General features: G+C 45.1%; 1 protein-coding gene across 3 annotated transcripts in view; it reads left to right on the top strand.

Annotated features, from left to right (window-relative positions):
* LOC141055135 (C-Jun-amino-terminal kinase-interacting protein 4-like) overlaps positions 1–19,341 on the top strand; it is a 315,480-nt gene that overhangs the window by 272,499 nt on the left and 23,640 nt on the right. For all 3 annotated transcript variants that reach the window (XM_073552116.1, XM_073552115.1, XM_073552117.1), the window contains exons 20-24: positions 10,415–10,495; positions 11,709–11,776; positions 11,855–12,003; positions 13,394–13,565; positions 16,328–16,438. In XM_073552116.1, the coding sequence (XP_073408217.1) occupies positions 10,415–10,495; positions 11,709–11,776; positions 11,855–12,003; positions 13,394–13,565; positions 16,328–16,438 (581 nt within the window). The remainder of the gene's footprint in view (positions 1–10,414; positions 10,496–11,708; positions 11,777–11,854; positions 12,004–13,393; positions 13,566–16,327; positions 16,439–19,341) is intronic.

The following is a 19,341-nucleotide window of genomic DNA, read 5'->3' on the forward strand; positions in this document are numbered from 1 at the left end:
TGATGGCTACTTTCAGCAGGATAATGCGCCATGTCATAAAGCTCGAATCATCTCAGATTGGTTTCTTGAACATGACAATGAGTTTACTGTACTCAAATGGCCTCCTCAGTCACCAGATCTCAATCCAATAGAGCATCTTTGGGATGTGGTGGAACGGGAGATTCGCATCAGGGATGTGCAGCCGACAAATCTGCGCCAACTGTGTGATGCCATCATGTCAATATGGTCCAAAATCTCTGAGGAATGCTTCCAGCACCTTGTTGAATCTCTGCCACGAAGAATTGAGGCAGTTCTGAAGGCAAAAGGGGGTCCAACCCCTTACTAGCATGGTGTACCTAATAAAGTGGCCAGTGAGTGTATATATATAGCTCAAAAAAATAAAGGGTGCACTTAAACAACAGAATCAAACTCCAAGGAAATCAAACTGTCTACTTAGGAAGCAACAATGACTGATAATCAATTTCACATGCTGTTGTGCAAATGGAATAGACAACAGATGGAGATTATTGGCAATTATCAAGACACACTCAATAAAGGAGTGGTTCTGCAGGTTGGCTTGTGTTTTGGTCACTTTTGAATGTTGGTTGTGCTTTAACACTCGTGGTAGCATGAGTCGGACTCTACAACCCACACAAGTGGCTCAGGTAGTGCAGCTCGTCCAGGATGGCACATCAATGCGAGCTGTGGCAAGAAGGTTTTCTGTGTCTGTCAGCGTAGTGTCCATAGGCTGGAGGCGCTACCAGGAGACAGACCAGTACACCAGGAGACGTGGAGGGGGGCCGTAGGAGGGTAACAACCCAGCAGCAGGACCGCTATCTCCGCCTTTGTGCAAGAAGGAACAGGAGGAGCACTACCAGAGCCCTGCACAATGACCTCCAGCAGCCCACAAATGTGCATGTGTCTGCACAAACGGTTAGAAACAGATTCCATGAGGATGGTCTGAGTGCACAGATGGGGGTTGTGCTCCCGAGATTTCAGTGCCGAGATCTCCATCTGCGCTTGCGCGGCGGCCATTTTCCAGGAAGCAAGCCACCGCGCAGGCATGGATGGAACGGCAGAGCCCCCCACGCAGCACGGGACAGAGCCCGGTGGCGGCGGCAGGCACCGGGGGACACAGCGCGGCGGCAGCAGCAGCACCCGAGGGACCCAGCGCGGCGGCCGCAGCACCCGGAGGACCCAGCGCGGTGGCGGCAGCACCAGGTACAGAGTGGGCGACAGCACCCAGGGGACAGAGTGGGCGACAGCATGCCAGGGACAGAGTGGGAAACAGCAACCCGGGGACAGACCGGTAAGCAATAAGACGCCTGGATTATAAGAAGCACCACCATTTTATTAAAAAACGTTTTTTCCTATTTTTCTCCTCAAAATTTGGGGTGCGTCTTATAAAGCGAAAAATACGGTGTGTGTGTGTATGTATGTGTATGTGTATGTATATATGTATATATGTGTATATATATATATATATATATATATATATATATATATATATAATATTAACAACGACAAAGCAAAGTCCAGCAATAACGTGAGCAATCCAGGATGCTGTTAAAAAATTTTTTCTTTTTATTCCTAAATCCATTAAAATGCAATGGTCCAAGCAGTTCAAAACAGCAATAACGCAGGAAAGTCGTGCAGATAGGACTACGCGTTTCAGCGGTAGAACCCGCCTTCTTCACGGTCCAGAATCTAATCTGCTTTCCAAACATGGAACCTTATATACATCCCACTCCCATCAGGGTAATTATAAACATATGTGAGAGACTTAAAAACATGTGCTATAAAAGCAGATCAAACATATAAACTATCCACATATTGATCAGTATACAACATGCATAAAGATTATAAGGAAAGAATTCAACATATTGGAGAAAAGTACATTAGGAATGTCCGATAACCTGACCATAAGATTTAAGGCCCTGTGCACACAGTGCAGACTCCGTGCAGTTCCGCAGCAGATTTGGCCCTGCAGAACCGCAGCAGAAAAACAACAGAACTGCACGTGATGCACAGTACCATTTAAGGCTATGTAAAACAAAAAAGGCTGTGCACATGCTGCAGATTTTTCTGCGCAGATCTGGTGCAGAATAAAAGAAGCAGCATATCGCTTCTCCTGTGAGGCTATATATATATATATATATATATATATATATATATATATATATATATATTATTGTAGGGATGTGACTCGCTCAGGTGCAGCGGGAGACAATCATGAGGCAGGTTCTTCCCAAAGTTCATGAGGTTTATTTGCTCCATAAACCATAAATCAGCGTATCACCAAAATAGCCTCTAGCTTAGGCACAAAAGAACATAAACGTCCGTGGCTTCAGACTCGGACCGAGAGTCTCAGCACATGCTGGGAGGTGTAGTCCTCCCCATATACAACTAATATACATAGGCCAGGGCAATGTCCCGAGCAGCGCTCTATCTGCAGCCGCAGACCCAGGAAGTCTTCTCCTTCCTTAGCACACAGGCCACTCTCTGTAGTGTCCCACCTGGACACATGGAAGTCTGTCCACACTCTGACAGACTCCCTCTCTCTCTCTCACATGTGCCAAACACCTCAATTACATAGCCCTGTAACCACACCCACAGGTGATCACATGGCTATGACATCACTAAAGGTTGTATAGACACACACAGGCTTCCCTGACAGAGTGTAACAGAAAGATCAGCAGTACCTCTGCTGATCAATACCCCCTGGAGCCTGCATCCCAAGGCCACCCACCTTGAGACCCATAATGGTCATTTAGGACCCTGCTCCTGTTACCACACTGAATGTGCCTGTACACCCGTCCTGGGACACCCACACAGCGCCCCCTAGCTGACATAGTGGTCACTACACCACATACCTCCCCCCTCTGTTCAAACTTGTGGGGTTGAACACATGACATCACCCAGGTATCTTGAGACCTGGCACCCATGTCACCTTGCCCTACAAGTCGAGAGGACCATCTCCGCCTGTTTCGGTAGTCAAACTGCCTCATATTCACGTTAGGCCTCCCCCGCCCCCAGCGGTCAGTATCTCGGCCTTGGGCTTTGGCCTTCCCGTCAACGTCCGTCAGTGTGATCAGACACTCTTTAGTCTCCACCTGTTTGCAGTGCGCTCCGTCACCCGACCTTTCTCTCACTGGCTGGCTCTCCCAGTTCACACGGTCATGAGTCCCACGTCCAGCTGGGCCAACTGGCTGGTCTGAGTCTGACCCTCTGTCACTATGTCCACCACCGGGTCTCGTGCCTATGTTACTACGATTAGAATGGCCACTTGCGGACTCTCGACGTTCTTGCCTTCGACTACCTGTCCTTTCATTCCTTGGAGGATCCCTTTGGGTCCTTACACCTTGGGTTGGAGGTGGACGCCACCTGACGTTCTGTATCTGCTTATTCATCTGCAGCCGATCCTGTCTTAGCTGCTCAATCTCCTTCAGGTACGCTACCCGATATTCCAGGAGCATGCGAAGCTTCCCAATGCTTTCCACTGAACCAACCACAATGACAGGAACCATGTCATCTTCAACAACGACTTGGATTTCACCAGCAGGTGGGATCCTCACTCTCTTCACACTGGATCGATTCACCATCTCCTGCATCACCTTTCCCAGTCTGCCAACGACTTTCCCCACCAGATTTCTGGGTACCGGAATTACGTCTTCCACAAAGCCCAGCCGACTTTGAGCTTCCCTGGCAAGCTCCAGACGTCGAGCGGCTTCCCTATTACGCTCCACGAACATCTGTTTCGTGCGGAGACATTGTAGGTGCATCTCCTTCAGGACAGCCACCCTTCTCTCTGTGTGTCCCGTTTCTGCCAGTATCACCAACTGGTTTGTTTCTGGTGCCCAGCTCACACTATAGGCCTTTACTGCCTTTTTAAAGGTCTCATGCACACCTTCGCTGGCACACGCTTCTCGCACGTCTTCGGGTACCTCCATAACGCACTTGAAGGTCATGGACTTGCTCTCATCCTGGACAGATGGCTCTGGGTTCCCCACGGACACTTCCCTCAAGGTATCTGCCAAGACCGGGTGACTGTCTTGTGCAGCTCTTGGCTCACCATCTTCCTGAGATTTACAGTCTTCAGGACCCTTTTCCAAGATGGGCTTTGGCAGTTCTGCCTTGCTATCAGTCGGGCAAGGCCGCTGTACGTCTTCGCCCATCCACTTCTTCTCCTGTAGAAGACCTTTTACTACTCCACTGAGTTCTTGCAGAACTTTATCTCGCTCCTCTGCCAGGTAGCGACGCTGATCCTCTCTCCTGAGAATCTCCTGTTGATGCTTCTCTTGGGCCTCTCTGAGCACCTCCATATCTTCCAACAGGGTCTTGTTCATGGTTTTACATGCTGACAGGTGACCTCTGAGCTCAGAGACTTCCTTCTCCAGCTCATCCACTCTGTGCTCAGCTGCTTGCCTTAGGACTCTTTCCCGTTCGACATGTTCTGTTACAGTCTCCTTTATCAGCTGTATCTCATGATCTTATTCTCTTTTGTCCATCACGTGTCGCGCCACTACCTCTTTAATTATATCGTTAAAGGGTACCACTGGGTCAGTCACCCCAGTCGAGTGAACACTCCAGTTACCGTCCAGCACCAATGTGTCTAGTCCAGTCGTCTCATCCCCCAGCCCACCATCTGTCTTATCACGAGACGTCAGGTCTGTCAGTTGGGCAGATGTACTTCTTCGTCTGGTCAGCTCTACCTCTGACCTGTCCATGTCAGGAGCCGTCACTGTCTCAGTGTCCGCTGGCCCCACAGTCCAAGCATCTCCATCATCCGACCAAATGTCATCAAACAAAAGAAAGTCCCGGCCCCTCTCCCAGGCATAGACTAAGTCCCGTGGTATCCCGCTACCTTGGCACTCACCACCTTTGGTCCCCTCAAACACTACTGTCTACTGCGTAGTTCACCGTGACCCCGTGTTTACAGTGAACCCTGACTTTGTTCTCGGTCAGAGAGAAAACGAGAGGAGTTCCTGTCAGAGTCACCTGACTCTCTGATTCCAGCCGACCAAAGGCTCCTTCCCGGTGCAGCATCATTGTACACATCTGTGGCCCGTCATTACTACCCGGAAAGGATATTCCACATTCTGAAAAAGACCTGCACATACACTGCGGTACTCCAGACATACCTACTGAGTCACCCAGTGCTGTCACTTCTTCACACTTGGCCCCTTTCTGGACCACCACCCCACTTTGGGTTGCCACTCCAATTTGGGTCACCGCCCCCTTTTGTGACTCCACCCCTTTTTGGGTTACCACTCCAATTTGGGTCACCGCCCCCTTTTGGGACTCCACCCTTTTTTGGTTACCACTCCCTTTTGGATCACCGTCCCCTTTTGGGACTCCACCCCTTTTTGGGTTACCGCCCCCTTTTGGGTTACCACTCCCTTTTGGGACTTCCCCATGTCCGTCCTGCAGAACCTCTTAGGCCACAGTTCACACAGTACAGTTTGTCTTTTAACGATACCACACAAGTCTTTGCTGGCACCACCACAGCTCCTGCTGTCACTGATCACCGGCACCACCGGCTGCTGTTCACACACATACACAGCGGCTGGTGTCACTGCAGCTCCTGCTGCGCCATCTTCGTGGACCCGCCGATCCACCGGAAGCCGCTTGTCACCTTCGTAACCCCGCCGGGTTACCGGAAGCCGCTTGTCACCCTCAAAGATAAAAAAGCCACAAAAGTGCGCCCATAGGGCCTTACCAGTGCAGGTATAATGGGTTATGCAGCAATAATACAGGGTACTCACCCTTAATAGTTGTGTAAAGCCACAACTATTGTATCCGCTTAGTCACATGCCATAAAGCTGCAGCCGGATGGTGTAGACAGACAGCGTCTGCTACAAATGCTCCCAGGGCAGATCCCTTAAAGAAACCACCAGGTCCCTGTGCTGCGAGACCTTCATGACCCCACTGAGCCACAGCAAGCACCTTCAGGTTTTGCAGAGGAAAAGAAAAAAAACACATGCACAGTCTCTCAGATGTCCTGTTCGTGTGCCACTCAGGACGTACCGTCTCCACCTGAGACCGTCCAACACACAGGGCACACCGGGTGCTATTCAGGGAGCCGACCCTCCTCCCAGGGTCTCCCAACACACCAGCCTCACCAGGTCCAGGGGCTCAGCGGGTGCTCTTCAGGACATCCGTCTCCGCGTGAGACTGCCCAACACTCGCCTCACCAGGTCCAAGGTCATATCATGTGTTCCAGGGATCCGATTCCTCTCCCAGAACCTCCCAACACTGACCCTCCAGGTACACAGTCTCTCATTGACCCTGGTAAGTGCAACACAGACTCCTGTCTGTTACCTGTGTCGGCCCCACAGGTTCCTGGACGCCTCTTCTCCTCAGAGGTATCCCACAAATATTCAAAGTCACTTTCTCTGACCTCGGTCAGTATTACTCACGGTTGTCAGACCGTCTGCTCTCCTGGCTCAGAATCGCCAGCACTGCCACACGTGCTTCTGGGAATCGCTGCCCGCAGTCTGTCACCAATTGTAGGGATGTGACTCGCTCAGGTGCAGCGGGAGACAATCATGAGGCAGATTCTTCCCAAAGTTCATGAGGTTTATTTGCTCCATAAACCATAAATCAGCGTATCACCAAAATAGCCTCTAGCTTAGGCACAAAAGAACATAAACGTCCGTGGCTTCAGACTCGGACCGAGAGTCTCAGCACATGCTGGGAGGTGTAGTCCTCCCCATATACAACTAATATACATAGGCCAGGGCAATGTCCCGAGCAGCGCTCTATCTGCAGCCGCAGACCCAGGAAGTCTTCTCCTTCCTTAGCACACAGGCCACTCTCTGTAGTGTCCCACCTGGACACATGGAAGTCTGTCCACACTCTGACAGACTCCGACTCTCTCTCTCTCTCTCTCTCTCACATGTGCCAAACACCTCAATTACATAGCCCTGTAACCACACCCACAGGTGATCACATGGCTATGACATCACTAAAGGTTGTATAGACACACACAGGCTTCCCTGACAAAGTGTAACAGAAAGATGAGCAGTACCTCTGCTGATCAATACCCCCTGGAGCCTGCATCCCAAGGCCACCCACCTTGAGACCCATAATGGTCATTTAGGACCCTGCTCCTGTTACCACACTGAATGTGCCTGTACACCCGTCCTGGGACACCCACACAGCGCCCCCTAGCTGACATAGTGGTCACTACACCACAATATATATAGTAGCTGAAGAGCCCGGCGTTGCCTGGGCATAGTGACCAACTGTGGTTATAACAAATTTAGTTATAACAAATTATAATGATTATATTGCACATAAAAACATTTCACATATATTCAACACTACAGATTTGCAACACAAATTAACTAAACGATTACCCAAGTATTGATAGTATTTTATTTTCAACTCATTCAAGAGCCTTTTGATAAACAACATGTGTATCTGTGTATCAAACCCAATCCTATGTGATAATGTCTGCTGTGCTGTGTACCTAATCCTCTCCTGTGTGATACTTTCTGCTGAGCCGTATATCTATTCCCATCCTGTGTGATACTGACTGCTGAGCTGTGTATCTAATCCTCTCCTGTGTGATACTGACTGCTGAGCAGTGTATCTAATCCTATCCTATGTGATACTGGGCTCCCCCTGCAGTCTGTGTCAGAGGGTGGTCTGTGTTGGCACGGTAATAAATTGTGTTATTTCCAACTTTACTGAAGGATGATAACACCATAGAAATGATAAGAATAATAGGCAAAATTGTTTGGTGAATTGGAATGTGCGGGGATAAAATTTCGCCTCACAACATAGCCTATGATGCTCTCGGGGTCCAGACGTGTGATTGTACGAAATTTTGTGGCTGTAGCTGCGACGGTGCAGATGCCAATCCCGGACATACATACACACACATTGCGCTTTATACATTATATATATATATATATATATAATGTAAATATATTGTCATTTTTTTCATTTTAAAAAGTACAAGAAGGAAAATGGGCCAATGCAATATTTTGAGCACCCTTGAAAATTTGTGTGCTTATATAACTTTGTAATATTTAGCTAGGATGAGTAAACGCAAAACATAGTTTGGAAAGTAGCAAATGGGTAAAGTATAACTCTTAATTAACTTGAGCAATAAAAAGCTTTCCAAGTAAACTGATACAGTGCTTGAGTGCAAGAGTGCAAATTGTATATTATGCAAAAATGGACGCAACTTGTATTCTATACTCATGTATGGGTTGTAACACAGAAGGGAATCGGCTGTGATTATGTTATAGCCAGGCTCTTTATCAGTATCCTACTGAGTCCATATAACCAGAGCTAATCCTGCATATAGTTGAAACCTGTGGCATTCCCATATACATAGGTTTACATAGGTGCTCGCATTCGTTCTCTTACTAAGTTATTCCAACCTTACATTAATAAGACATAAATTCAGGTCATGCCACTGCAGGCTCAGACTGAATGAAAAACAAACACCTATTACATCATTGCAATCCTCATTGTATTGGAGACCACAAGTACGCCAGCATAGGGCATCCAGAGCAATAATCCAACTGGTATCCCCTCACAAATAGCAGCAGAATGTAATGCATAAATACTACAAATAATGACTCAAAATAGTAGGAAAAGAAACCGTCTCACCGGGTGCGATAGGGATTGTATCACCACATTATTCCCTATTTAGCATCCAGTGGAAGTCCCAGCCATTACCTCCCCAACTTCCCTTGGGAGCGCTGGAATATCAATACAGTCAATCCTAAGTTGCAAGGTCTTCCTTGTTCCTTTTTACTTGATGTGCATGGTATATGTATGGAAATATGTCATTAGTCGGGTCTCACATTTTTTAATTCTATCTGCACAGAGACTAGAGGACTTCCACTGAGAAGTCGCATGGTTTTGCGCCACCATAAATATATTCAGAGATTTTGTAGGCCTGGTTGGCAAGTAGCAATATTATAGATGGGTGATTTCGGAAAAGGCTTTGATAGTACCTGGGTGATATGGACATTTTTGGACACTGCCACTAAACATATACTTTGTCACCAAGATATGGTCTTCCTCTACAGCAAGGATTCTTGGAGAAAGGTGATGGACTTCTGTACACAAAGAATTGTATCCAGAGAGCCAGAGCGATCCCGTGATTAATTCTTTATTGGTTGAAACGAAGCATCATCAGTAAGGGCAGTTTCACAAGTCAGTGGCTCCGGTACGTGTAGTGACAGTTTTCTCACGTACCGGAGACACTGACACACGTTGACCCATTCTAATGAATGGGTCTATGCACGTATGAGCATGTTTTCACGGACCGTGTGTCCGTGTGCAAATACGCTGACATGTCCGTTTTTGTGCAACAGCACTGATCACATGGACCCATACAAGTCAATCGGTCCGTGTAAACACCGCACACGGTTGGCGTCCGTGTGCGGTCCATGTGTGATCCGTGTGCATCAAAAGATTTGTGAGTGATACGTATTCACACGGACAGCACACGGATGGCCTACGTATCCACACGGACACGGATAGCTCTGGGACCGTTTTCTCCGGTACTGGAATTATCTGGACGTGTGAAACCGGCCTACCACCCAGTCCCAAAATTGAAGGAGAACTATACAATTGCAATTGATTGAAGACAACTGGAGGTGACAGTACTGGAGAACTAGTGACGGAATCTACTGAGCATACGTCAGTATTGACAGCCGACTCTTGTTCAGTAGAGTAGGGACTAGCCCAGCCCTTGAAATGGGTGTGACTGATGACGCTTCGTTTCATGAAGTGGCCACAGCCTCCACCCCCTGGTGACGCTTTGTTTGACAATTCCAGCATGCACTGGGATTCTCAGATGAAGTGTCATCAGTGGTAGTAAAAAAAAATTATGTAGTTAGAGTACAGAGGGAACAGTTGGACATTTTTAATGAAAGTGTATTAGAGAAGCGATTACATTAAAGAAATAGGCAGTTAGGATATAAAGTAGGTTTTACTTTTAGTTCACCCTTTTAGTCTCTTGATTTATTAATAATGAAATAAGACCACTGTGCCTTCAATGTCCAAAATGGCTGCGTTTGTGCTGCAGGACTTGGTCAGGCCCTCATGCACATTCTTCCTTTTTTTATACATCACCATGGAATCAATGGTGCTATATAAATAAATAATAATAATACTTATACCTATGTTAATTGAATATTTTTTGTTCGGGTGAGGGCAGAGGCACTGTTGTGATGTGGTTGATACCATTGGTCAGTCGGGCCTAACCACAGATTTTCCATGTTGAATAAATTGGTTCACGCTATTTCAAAATAAAATCTTTCCTTCTTTGTTAACTTGTGCAAAAGCCAGACTCGGTCAACTGTGCGCCATTTTTTGGCAGAGTTAACTATGTCACAACAGGACCATCCAGCCTTCCCCTTATTATTTGTGTCTCAATTAATGGTGTTGTCCTTTCTACATTTAGTTTGTTAATTCATTCGGCTGTGTCTGAATGGAGGACTTGTCTTCAGAAAATTCAACTCAAAGATGCAGTTCACAGTATTACGTAAGAGACTTTTGTGCTAATCACATTTTTGTAATTTATGATATTATCTTAAGAAATCAGTCTAGTTAAAGGAAGAGCTCCAGTTGAATTGTAGACTTGACTATCATTGGTTCATGTGCAACCATGGTCTCCTCATCATGGCTTACACTTCGCTGGGTAAGTAGGCTGCTGGTTTACTGTCTAAGATTGAGCTCCCACCATGAGTTTTTGATGACGCATATTTTTGCTGCCAAAGAAAAAATGCAGCATCATATCAATCCAGCGAAGTGGATGGGATTTATAGAAATCTCCTGCCAACTCTGCTTATTTTTTTATTTTTATGCTGCGTAAACTGACCTGTATTGTGTTCTTCTACTCTGCAACTTGTCAATTTCTCTTGCGTGTACACTAAATTTTATGTGTGGATTTTGCCTATATAATATTAGATGTGTAAACACACAGTATAATCCACACATGACTATCGATGTGGTTTTGTTAAGGCCAAAAACCAAGAAGTATCAAAAACAAAGCAGCGTTATTTAACACATGACAAAAACCACAATGCCAATGTTTTCTTTTTCACTACCCATAACATTTGTTGAGGTAGGCAAAGACCCTGAGCTTTCGGAAATGCTGGCATTTTTGGGTTTTATTAATTTTCCTAGAGTGTTTTTTGATCGTTGTTGTGGTCATATCCTGAGCTGTTTTTCACCTTTTCTGTTTTAGAACTGTTTTTTTCACATCATTTTGCATTGTTTTTCGTACATATTTTCAACTCCATTCAACGTTCAAAAAACACCCGTCTCCCTTCAGGGCGTCTTTTAAGTTATTCCCATTGACTTCTATTATAATTGTAGAGCATCTTCCTAGAGGGAAATGCCTGAAGAATGGTAGTCACTTCTTTTAACCATTTGGCGTATGAAGCTGTTAAGACGCTCAAAAGATTAAACGTACAGACAGCAAGTCAATTTTAAATATTTGTTTGTGCTCTTTCTTTTGAGTGTTTATTTAGCGGCTTTTCAGGTATTTCTAAGTGGACCCATCTGGAAAATTGTGTAAAGACACCTTGGAGGCCTTAGCCTAAATATGGAGGTTAGAAGGGCTCAGGTCTGTAAGCAGAACAGAAAACCGTTTTTTTATTGTTTGCCAGAAAAGAGATTTGTGAGTGGACAGACTGTTTAGAGTGCTGATGTTACTGAGGTATTTATTGGTTTGCATCTGTTATCTACCACAGGCACAACAATGACCGTGTAGTTACTACTCTGGGAGATGGGACACTTGCAATTTTTAAAAGGAATGCTAGTAAGTAGAGTTGAGAAATGTTCATGATTAGAATATGAAGTTTTTATGTTGTGCTTTTAATAAATTAATTTCTATCAGCTAGGAACTGGGATCTGGACAACCCAAAAGTTGTAGACTTGGGGAGGCCACAGCAATCAATCCGCTGTTCAGCAGCTGTCCATGGAGACGTGTGGTGTGGTTACAGAAATCGAATATATGTCGTGGATCCGAGGATGGGCAAAACCAAAGTAATTATTTCTGTTAACATAGATAAATCATTTAAGCATCATAAACATTTACTAATTTGAATAGGATAGACTGAGAACATATCAAATAATTTCATGTGTAGCTACACCAAAAACGCATGGGCCTGTTCATCAAGATGGATGTTTCATCTAGAAGTCTGAAAGAAAAGTCCACTGCAGTAAGGTGCGGACAATTCATTAAGAGGCAAACTCCACTTAAAGAATTTGGCCCAGCTTTTGGGGTTGCCATGTACACTGTTTTTCTAGTGCTGCACAAGTTCCTTGCCGATCTCTGTGATTGTTCCTTCAGCAGTAATTTAAGAATAGCTTTGTGAGATACCAGTGCTATATGGTGGCCCTATATAAAGAAGTGTAATTTGTGTCCTGGGGGTTACTGTAGAAGACTTCTGGTGTTCTATGGCACCAGGTCTCTGATTTTAGCCTGGCACAAGGTCATAAGTAGCCAGTTTTTGCTCTTGTTTTGTTCCCGTGGATTCCTTGGGGGTGTGTTGTCTTGAGGCTGTTCTCTATTATTCCCCTTAGAGCAGTGCCCCCTTGATAAAGACTATAAAAATTGGCAATATATAAAAAGGCTCATATCTGTGGAACTGTATGGTGGATGTAGGAAAAAAAAAAGCTGAATGCTCAGGGGAACATCTGTGATTAGATAAGAGCAAACACTGGCCACTTTTTTTAGCCTTATGATGGATCCTCTTTTATGAATAATATAAGTAAATAGACGCATTGCTAACAATAGGTGATGTCACAGCTCACCTCCTTCCCCTCTAAGTACAGTAACTTCTGCACAGAGCAGGCCAATCACCTTCTATGCGAAAGTGTTTTAAACATCTGCAGACTAAAAGTTCCAATGGTCCATGTGGCTACTGGAATGCCAACAGCTCAAAAAATCAAAGCTTTAACAACTATAAAGATGTATTAAAGGGGTTTTACCATTTCGTATGTCTGCATACTATCAAAAATATTAAGATCCACATATAATATCATGCAGGACTCAACTGCCGTAGGTCCAGCTCCGATGCTTTTCTACTGCGCCGGTGATGGTTTACCAGCTGCAGCAGCCACGTCAATGCTGTAACTGGTGACCAATCGTTGCCAGAACAGAGATGTGATAGACACAGCACTGGACCTCAGGAGGGTAAGCCCCGCATGATTGTAGTACCTGCAGCTGATGGTGTGCAAATAGATGGAGCTGTAAATCCCCTTTAAGAAAATAATCAGCATAAAAATGTGTGACCTAAATTAGAAGGTGGATGTTGTTTTTGCTTATGCCTAGGTACTACAGGGCAGCATTTATGTAGAGTTTGTGGCTGTATATAAATACATAGAGACTATGTTACCCTTACTTCTATAATTTGTGTGTTTTGACAACTAGATCTGGTTTGAAGCCACACCTCGCCCCGAAAGTCAAGTAAGGCACATAGCTGCAGCCAGAGATGGAGTGTGGGTATCTGTTCGCTTGGATTCTATTCTACGTCTGTTCCATGCTGAAACTGGCCAACCCTTACAAGAACTGGAATTGGAGCCATTCATCCAAAGAATGTTGGGTAAGAAATGTGAAGAACACATGGCTGCCGTGTCGCATAATCTTATGCAATTCTTGGAGGGGGGTTTCAGCTAGCTATTTACAATAGATATATTGTCAGTGTTATGGCAGACTGTTTGCATCGCTGTTACCCTCTGCTGTGGCAGCTGTCAGTCATCTGGATGGAGAAATCGCGTAACATTGCTATGACTGCCAGTTGTATAGAATTGGCTGCTGTAGTCATATGAAATCTCAGTGGGTGGGATCTACTTGAGTTGACTACCAATGCAGATTGGTTCTGCTTTACTGGAATATAGCTATAATTCCCTGATATCCAAAATTCACCGATCTCCCACAAAGCCATGTAAAGTGTGCTAATTCGTTAATAATATAACAACATTTAACTTGGTCAAATGTAGAATGTTTTAAATTTAGGAAAAAAATAAGTTTTCGAACTTCACACATTTCTGACATATTCACACTATATAGTAAACTAACTAGAGTCACATTGATGGTGCAGTGTCATTATAATAAAGCTGAGAATCTCTGTTTATCACTTGTCGGATTTCTTACATGTTCATCAATGTGATTTCAGTGAGTGGTCTCTCTTCTTGAGGTTTCAACTGGATCACTCGTGTGAATCAAGGATCTTTTCCCATACACAAACACATTAGCGTTAATGGTTTCCTGCAACAATTCACTAATCATAAGATATGTCGTAGCTACAGAGGCAACATACAGAAGGAATCAGATTGAGGTTGTTGGTTACTCGTGCAAAATTGGTGTGTGAGAATTATGCACTGGCATTCTACCGCTCCATTTTGTCTTCTCCTATATGGGGGCTTAATTTTTCCTTATACAGTTGTGGCCAAAAGTATTGACACCCCTGCAATTTTGTCGGATAATACTCAGTTTCTTCCTGAAAATGATTGCAAACACAAATTCTTTGGTATTATTATCTTCATTTAATTTGTCTTAAATGAAAAAACACAAAAAGAATTGTCCTAAAGCCAAATTGGATATAATTCCACACCAAATATAAAAAAGAGGGTGGACAAAAGTATTGGCACTGTTCGAAAAATCATGTGATGCTTCTCTAATTTGTGTAATTAACAGCACCTGTAACTTACCTGTGGCACCTAACAGGTGTTGGCAATAACTAAATCACACTTGCAGCCAGTTGACATGGATTAAAGTTGACTCAACCTCTGTCCTGTGTCCTTGTGTGTACCACATTGAGCATGGAGAAAAGAAAGAAGACCAAAGAACTGTCTGAGGACTTGAGAAACCAAATTGTGAGGAAGCATGAGCAATCTCTAGGCTACAAGTCCATCTCCAAAGACCTGAATGTTCCTGTGTCTACCGTGCGCAGTGTCATCAAGAAGTTTAAAGCCCATGGCACTGTGGCTAACCTCCCTAGATGTGGACGGAAAAGAAAAATTGACAAGAGATTTCAACGCAAGATTGTGCGGATGTTGGATAAAGAACCTCGACTAACATCCAAACAAGTTCAAGCTGCCCTGCAGTCCGAGGGTACAACAGTGTCAACCCGCACTATCCGTCGGCGTCTGAATGAAAAGGGACCCAGGAAGACCCCACTTCTTACCCCGAGACATAAAAAAACCAGGCTGGAGTTTGCCAAAACTTACCTGAAAAAGCCTAAAACGTTTTGGAAGAATGTTCTCTGGTCAGATGAGACAAAAGTAGAGCTTTTTGGGCAAAGGCATCAACATAGAGTTTACAGGAGAAAAAGAGGCATTCAAAGAAAAAAACGGTCCCTACAGTCAAACATGGCGGAGGTTCCCTGATGTTTTGGGGTTGCTTTGCTGCCCCTGGCACTGGACTGCTTGACAGTGTGCTTGGCATTATGAAGTCTGAAGACTACCAACAAATTTTGCAGCAGCATAATGTAGGGCCCAGTGTGAGAAAGCTGGGTCTCCCTCAGAGGTCATGGGTCTTCCAGCAGGACAATGACCCAAAACACACTTCATAAAGCTCTAGAAAATGGTTTGAGAGAAAGCACTGGAGACTTCTAAAGTGGCCAGCAATGAGTCCAGACCTGAATCCCATAGAACACCTGTGGAGAGATCTAAAAATGGCAGTTTGGAGAAGGCACCCTTCTAATATCAGGGACCTGGAGCAGTTTGCCAAAGAAGAATGGTCTAAAATTCCAGCAGAGCATTGTAAGAAACTCATTGATGGTTACCGGAAGTGGTTGGTCGCAGTTAGTTTGGCGAAAGGTTGTGCAACCAAGTATTAGGCTGAGGGTGCCAATACTTTTGTCTGGCCCATTTTTGGAGTTTTGTGTGAAATGATTAATGTTTTGCTTTTTGCTTCATTCTCTTTTGTGTTTTTTCATTTAAGACAAATTAAATGAAGATAATAATACCAAAGAATTGGTGTTTGCAATCATTTTCAGGAAGAAACTGAGTATTATCTGACATAATTGCAGGGGTGTCAATACTTTTGGCCACAACTGTATATGGGGCTACTGAGGATATAAGCTCTCCCCTTCATAGATGTGAAATAAATATCTGATGTTGCATAAACTGTGAGCTGCAACAGTTTAGGTCCATAGAGGTGTACAGCCTGCGGGAACCTGCGTTTCAGGTCGATATCTCGAAAATGAAGCGATCTTGAAGCCTAGATAATGTAATTCCTATATTAGCCCTGCGATGTTTGCAGTAACATCATCTGCTGTACTAGTAATTGATTCTTACTGTTCTCCATCTAGTGAACGTGCTATTCAGGACTGAAGTAAAAATCTAAATCCCTTTTTTGCAGGTTCTAGCTATTTACTGTCAATGGCACAAGTCTCTGCTCTGTCCGCATTCTGTGAGCGCTTGTGGGTTGGAACTTCCTGCGGGGTTATTGTTTCTATTCCTTTCTCCAAGGGTAAGATGCTTTCTAGAAGTCATGTATGTGCCTAGAACATTGTCTTGTGGAGTTATGATCTTTTAAATCGCACTTGTCACTTCATCTAAACTTTATAGTTTTTGCTCCTATTTTATTTTCATTGCTCCCCTGAATATTCTGCTTTTTTTTTGTTTGTTCCTGTAAATCTGCCACATGAATGTAAAGATATGGGCCTTTTTAAGTTGTGTTCATTTTTATGATTAATACCAATGGGGTGGGGAGATTGCAAGATGAGTTATTCTTTTATTATAGTATGTAATTGTGAGCTGTTTGGAAAAAGTTAACAAAACAACTTTAAGGCCAGATTTTTAACCCATAATTTATGTTTGAGAGATCCCTATTGTTTGTTGAGAATTATGCATAATCGCCTTTCTCTTTTTGGTAATTGCAGCATACAATGCATCAAGGTTAACATCTCTTTTCTCAAACAACAAAAACATTTGTTATATACTTTTTTATTCAAGGGGTGACATTTCTCCTTGCAGAGAGTGAAATGTCAAGGTGAAAAAACTTTTAAGGCCTGTTTCACACATCAGTTTTTTTTGGTCAGTCAAAATCCGCTAAAATGGCGGATAGCGGATCCGTTCCTGTACTGACCACAACGTTTGGCACCGGACCGTTATTTTAACGGATCCGTCAAAGGAAGAATTTTAAAGGAACCGCTGCCGAGAGAGAGAGAGATTTTTCAGCTGCCAGAACAGAGTTTAGAGTTAAGTTTGCGGCTGAGTGAAGTCTTTCGGGCATGCGCAGTGAGAAGTGCGGATCCTGCCTCCCGAAAAAACGTTGCATGGTCCGTTCGGGCATGTCGGCGGACGTCAAAATTTTGGCGGATCCGCAAAAAAACGGATCCAACAGATGGCCATCTGTCAAGACCCGCCGGTAATGCAACTCAATGGGAAAAAAAACGGATCCGCCAAGAAAAATGGCGGATCTGTTTTTTTTGCAAAACGGCGAATTTTGACTGATGGACAAAAACGGATGTGTGAAACAGGCCTAAGCCTTGCAATGCTCTTCTGGGAAATTAAGTATTTAAATTGTCTCTTCAGAGAGAAAGAGGACTTGAACTCTGAAGCAGAGCTTAGAAAGCTAACCCCACCCACACCGGGCTCTCTCTATGCATAGACTATTGACAGTGAGCTGCTTATTACAGGAGGGGCAGATTCGGTGTAACAGGTGTGGGAGACCTAGTCCAGCAGTTATAATGTCCTGGTGATAAAACCTTCATTGTAAGTAAACAGCAGCACACAGCTTGATAAGTGACACATCGCTGAATTCAGTATTTTAACCACATCATGCTGTCTCAGATTATATAGCAAAAACCTGCTGATAGATTTCATTTAATGATATCCAGTTCTAAATCCACAGGAATTAATACAGCATTGATTTCTACTTTGCAGCTAAAACTCCTCTTTTGTTTTGATTTTCTACTATAGTTTTTACTTTGTGTGTGAATTTTTTCCCACACTGGACCGTCTATTCCGAATCAGGCCAAATGTTTTAACACCAAGTCTGCCGAGGCATGCTTCACCAAAAATTGGTTTTCAACAGAATAATTTCTGATCCATTTCAGAGGTAGACATACGAACAAGACCTGACCAATATATGGCCAAGGTATAGAATTCAGATGTAAAAGCTGAGCAATCTGGTCCACCCGCAGATTTATGTTTGGACATTTGGATTGATGAACCCACTCCTTTTGGCCTCTTTCACACGTCCTGATATTTCCAGTACCGGAAAAAACGGTACCGGAGATGTCCGTGTGTGTGTAATATATGTGGCAACCGTGTGCCGCAACAGTACCACACAGACAGCCGCTGGGGAAGAAGCACTACAGTAAGCACTGTTCCCCGGCTGCAGGTGCTCTCATCATTCTCCTCTGCTCTGCCGGCGATCGTCGCGAGCAGGGGAGAATGATGAGAGTTATCTTCAAGTCTGGCTGTGTCTTTATTTACCATATAACTATAGGATTAGTAATGGATGGGTGCAGTGGCGGATTATAATGAGGTAAATCTGGGCGGTAGCCCAGGGCCCAGTGGTGTGGGGGGGCCCACCAGCCCTGGGTAAATTGCCCCAATATAATCCGCCACCATAGCACCACGGCCCCCCCATGTACCGACCCCATCCTCACACTCCCAGACAGACCAACGGCCACTGCAGCCCCTCACTTATAAATCCCTGCTCTGTGCGCACAGGACCTGTGATGAGGTCACAGGAGGGGAGGAGTCAGGGGGTCACATGATCAGGGGTCTCAGTCGGATGCCCATGATCATATGACCTCTGACTCCTCCCCTCCTGTGACCTCATCACAGGTCCTGTGCGCACAGTGAGCCCTTGATATATGCAGGACTCTGCTGTGCAGGTTGTCATTGTGCTGAATGAGGGAAGTATGTGTGGGGTCAGGCGGGGTTTACAGGGTGGATGTAGCTGTGTGTGTGTACGAGTTGTGCGGAGCCGCGTGTGTACGAGGTGTATGGCGCGGAGCCGCATGTGTATGAGGTGTACGGAGCGGAGCTGCGTGTGTACGGAGCGGAGCATGTGTACGAGGTGTACGGAGCGGAGCCGCATGTGTACGATGTGTACGGAGCGGAGCCGCGTTTGTACGGAGCGGAGCATGTGTGTACGGAGTGGAGCCGCGTGTGTACTAGCTGTACGGAGCGGAGCTGCGTGTTTACGAGGTGTACGGAGCGGAGTCGCATGTGTACGAGCTGTACGGAGCGGAGTCGCGTGTGTACTAGCTGTACGGAGCGGAGCTGCGTGTTTATGAGGTGTACGGAGCGGAGCTGCGTGTGTACGAGGTGTACGGAGCGGAGTCGCATGTGTACGAGGTGTACGGAGCGGAGTCGCGTGTGTGTACGAGGTGTACAGAGCGGAGCCCTATGTGA

This window comes from Dendrobates tinctorius, unplaced genomic scaffold (genome assembly GCF_039654945.1).
Source record: "Dendrobates tinctorius isolate UK_male_01 unplaced genomic scaffold, ASM3965494v1 ptg000184l, whole genome shotgun sequence".
In the NCBI taxonomy this organism is placed as follows: domain Eukaryota; kingdom Metazoa; phylum Chordata; class Amphibia; order Anura; family Dendrobatidae; genus Dendrobates; species Dendrobates tinctorius.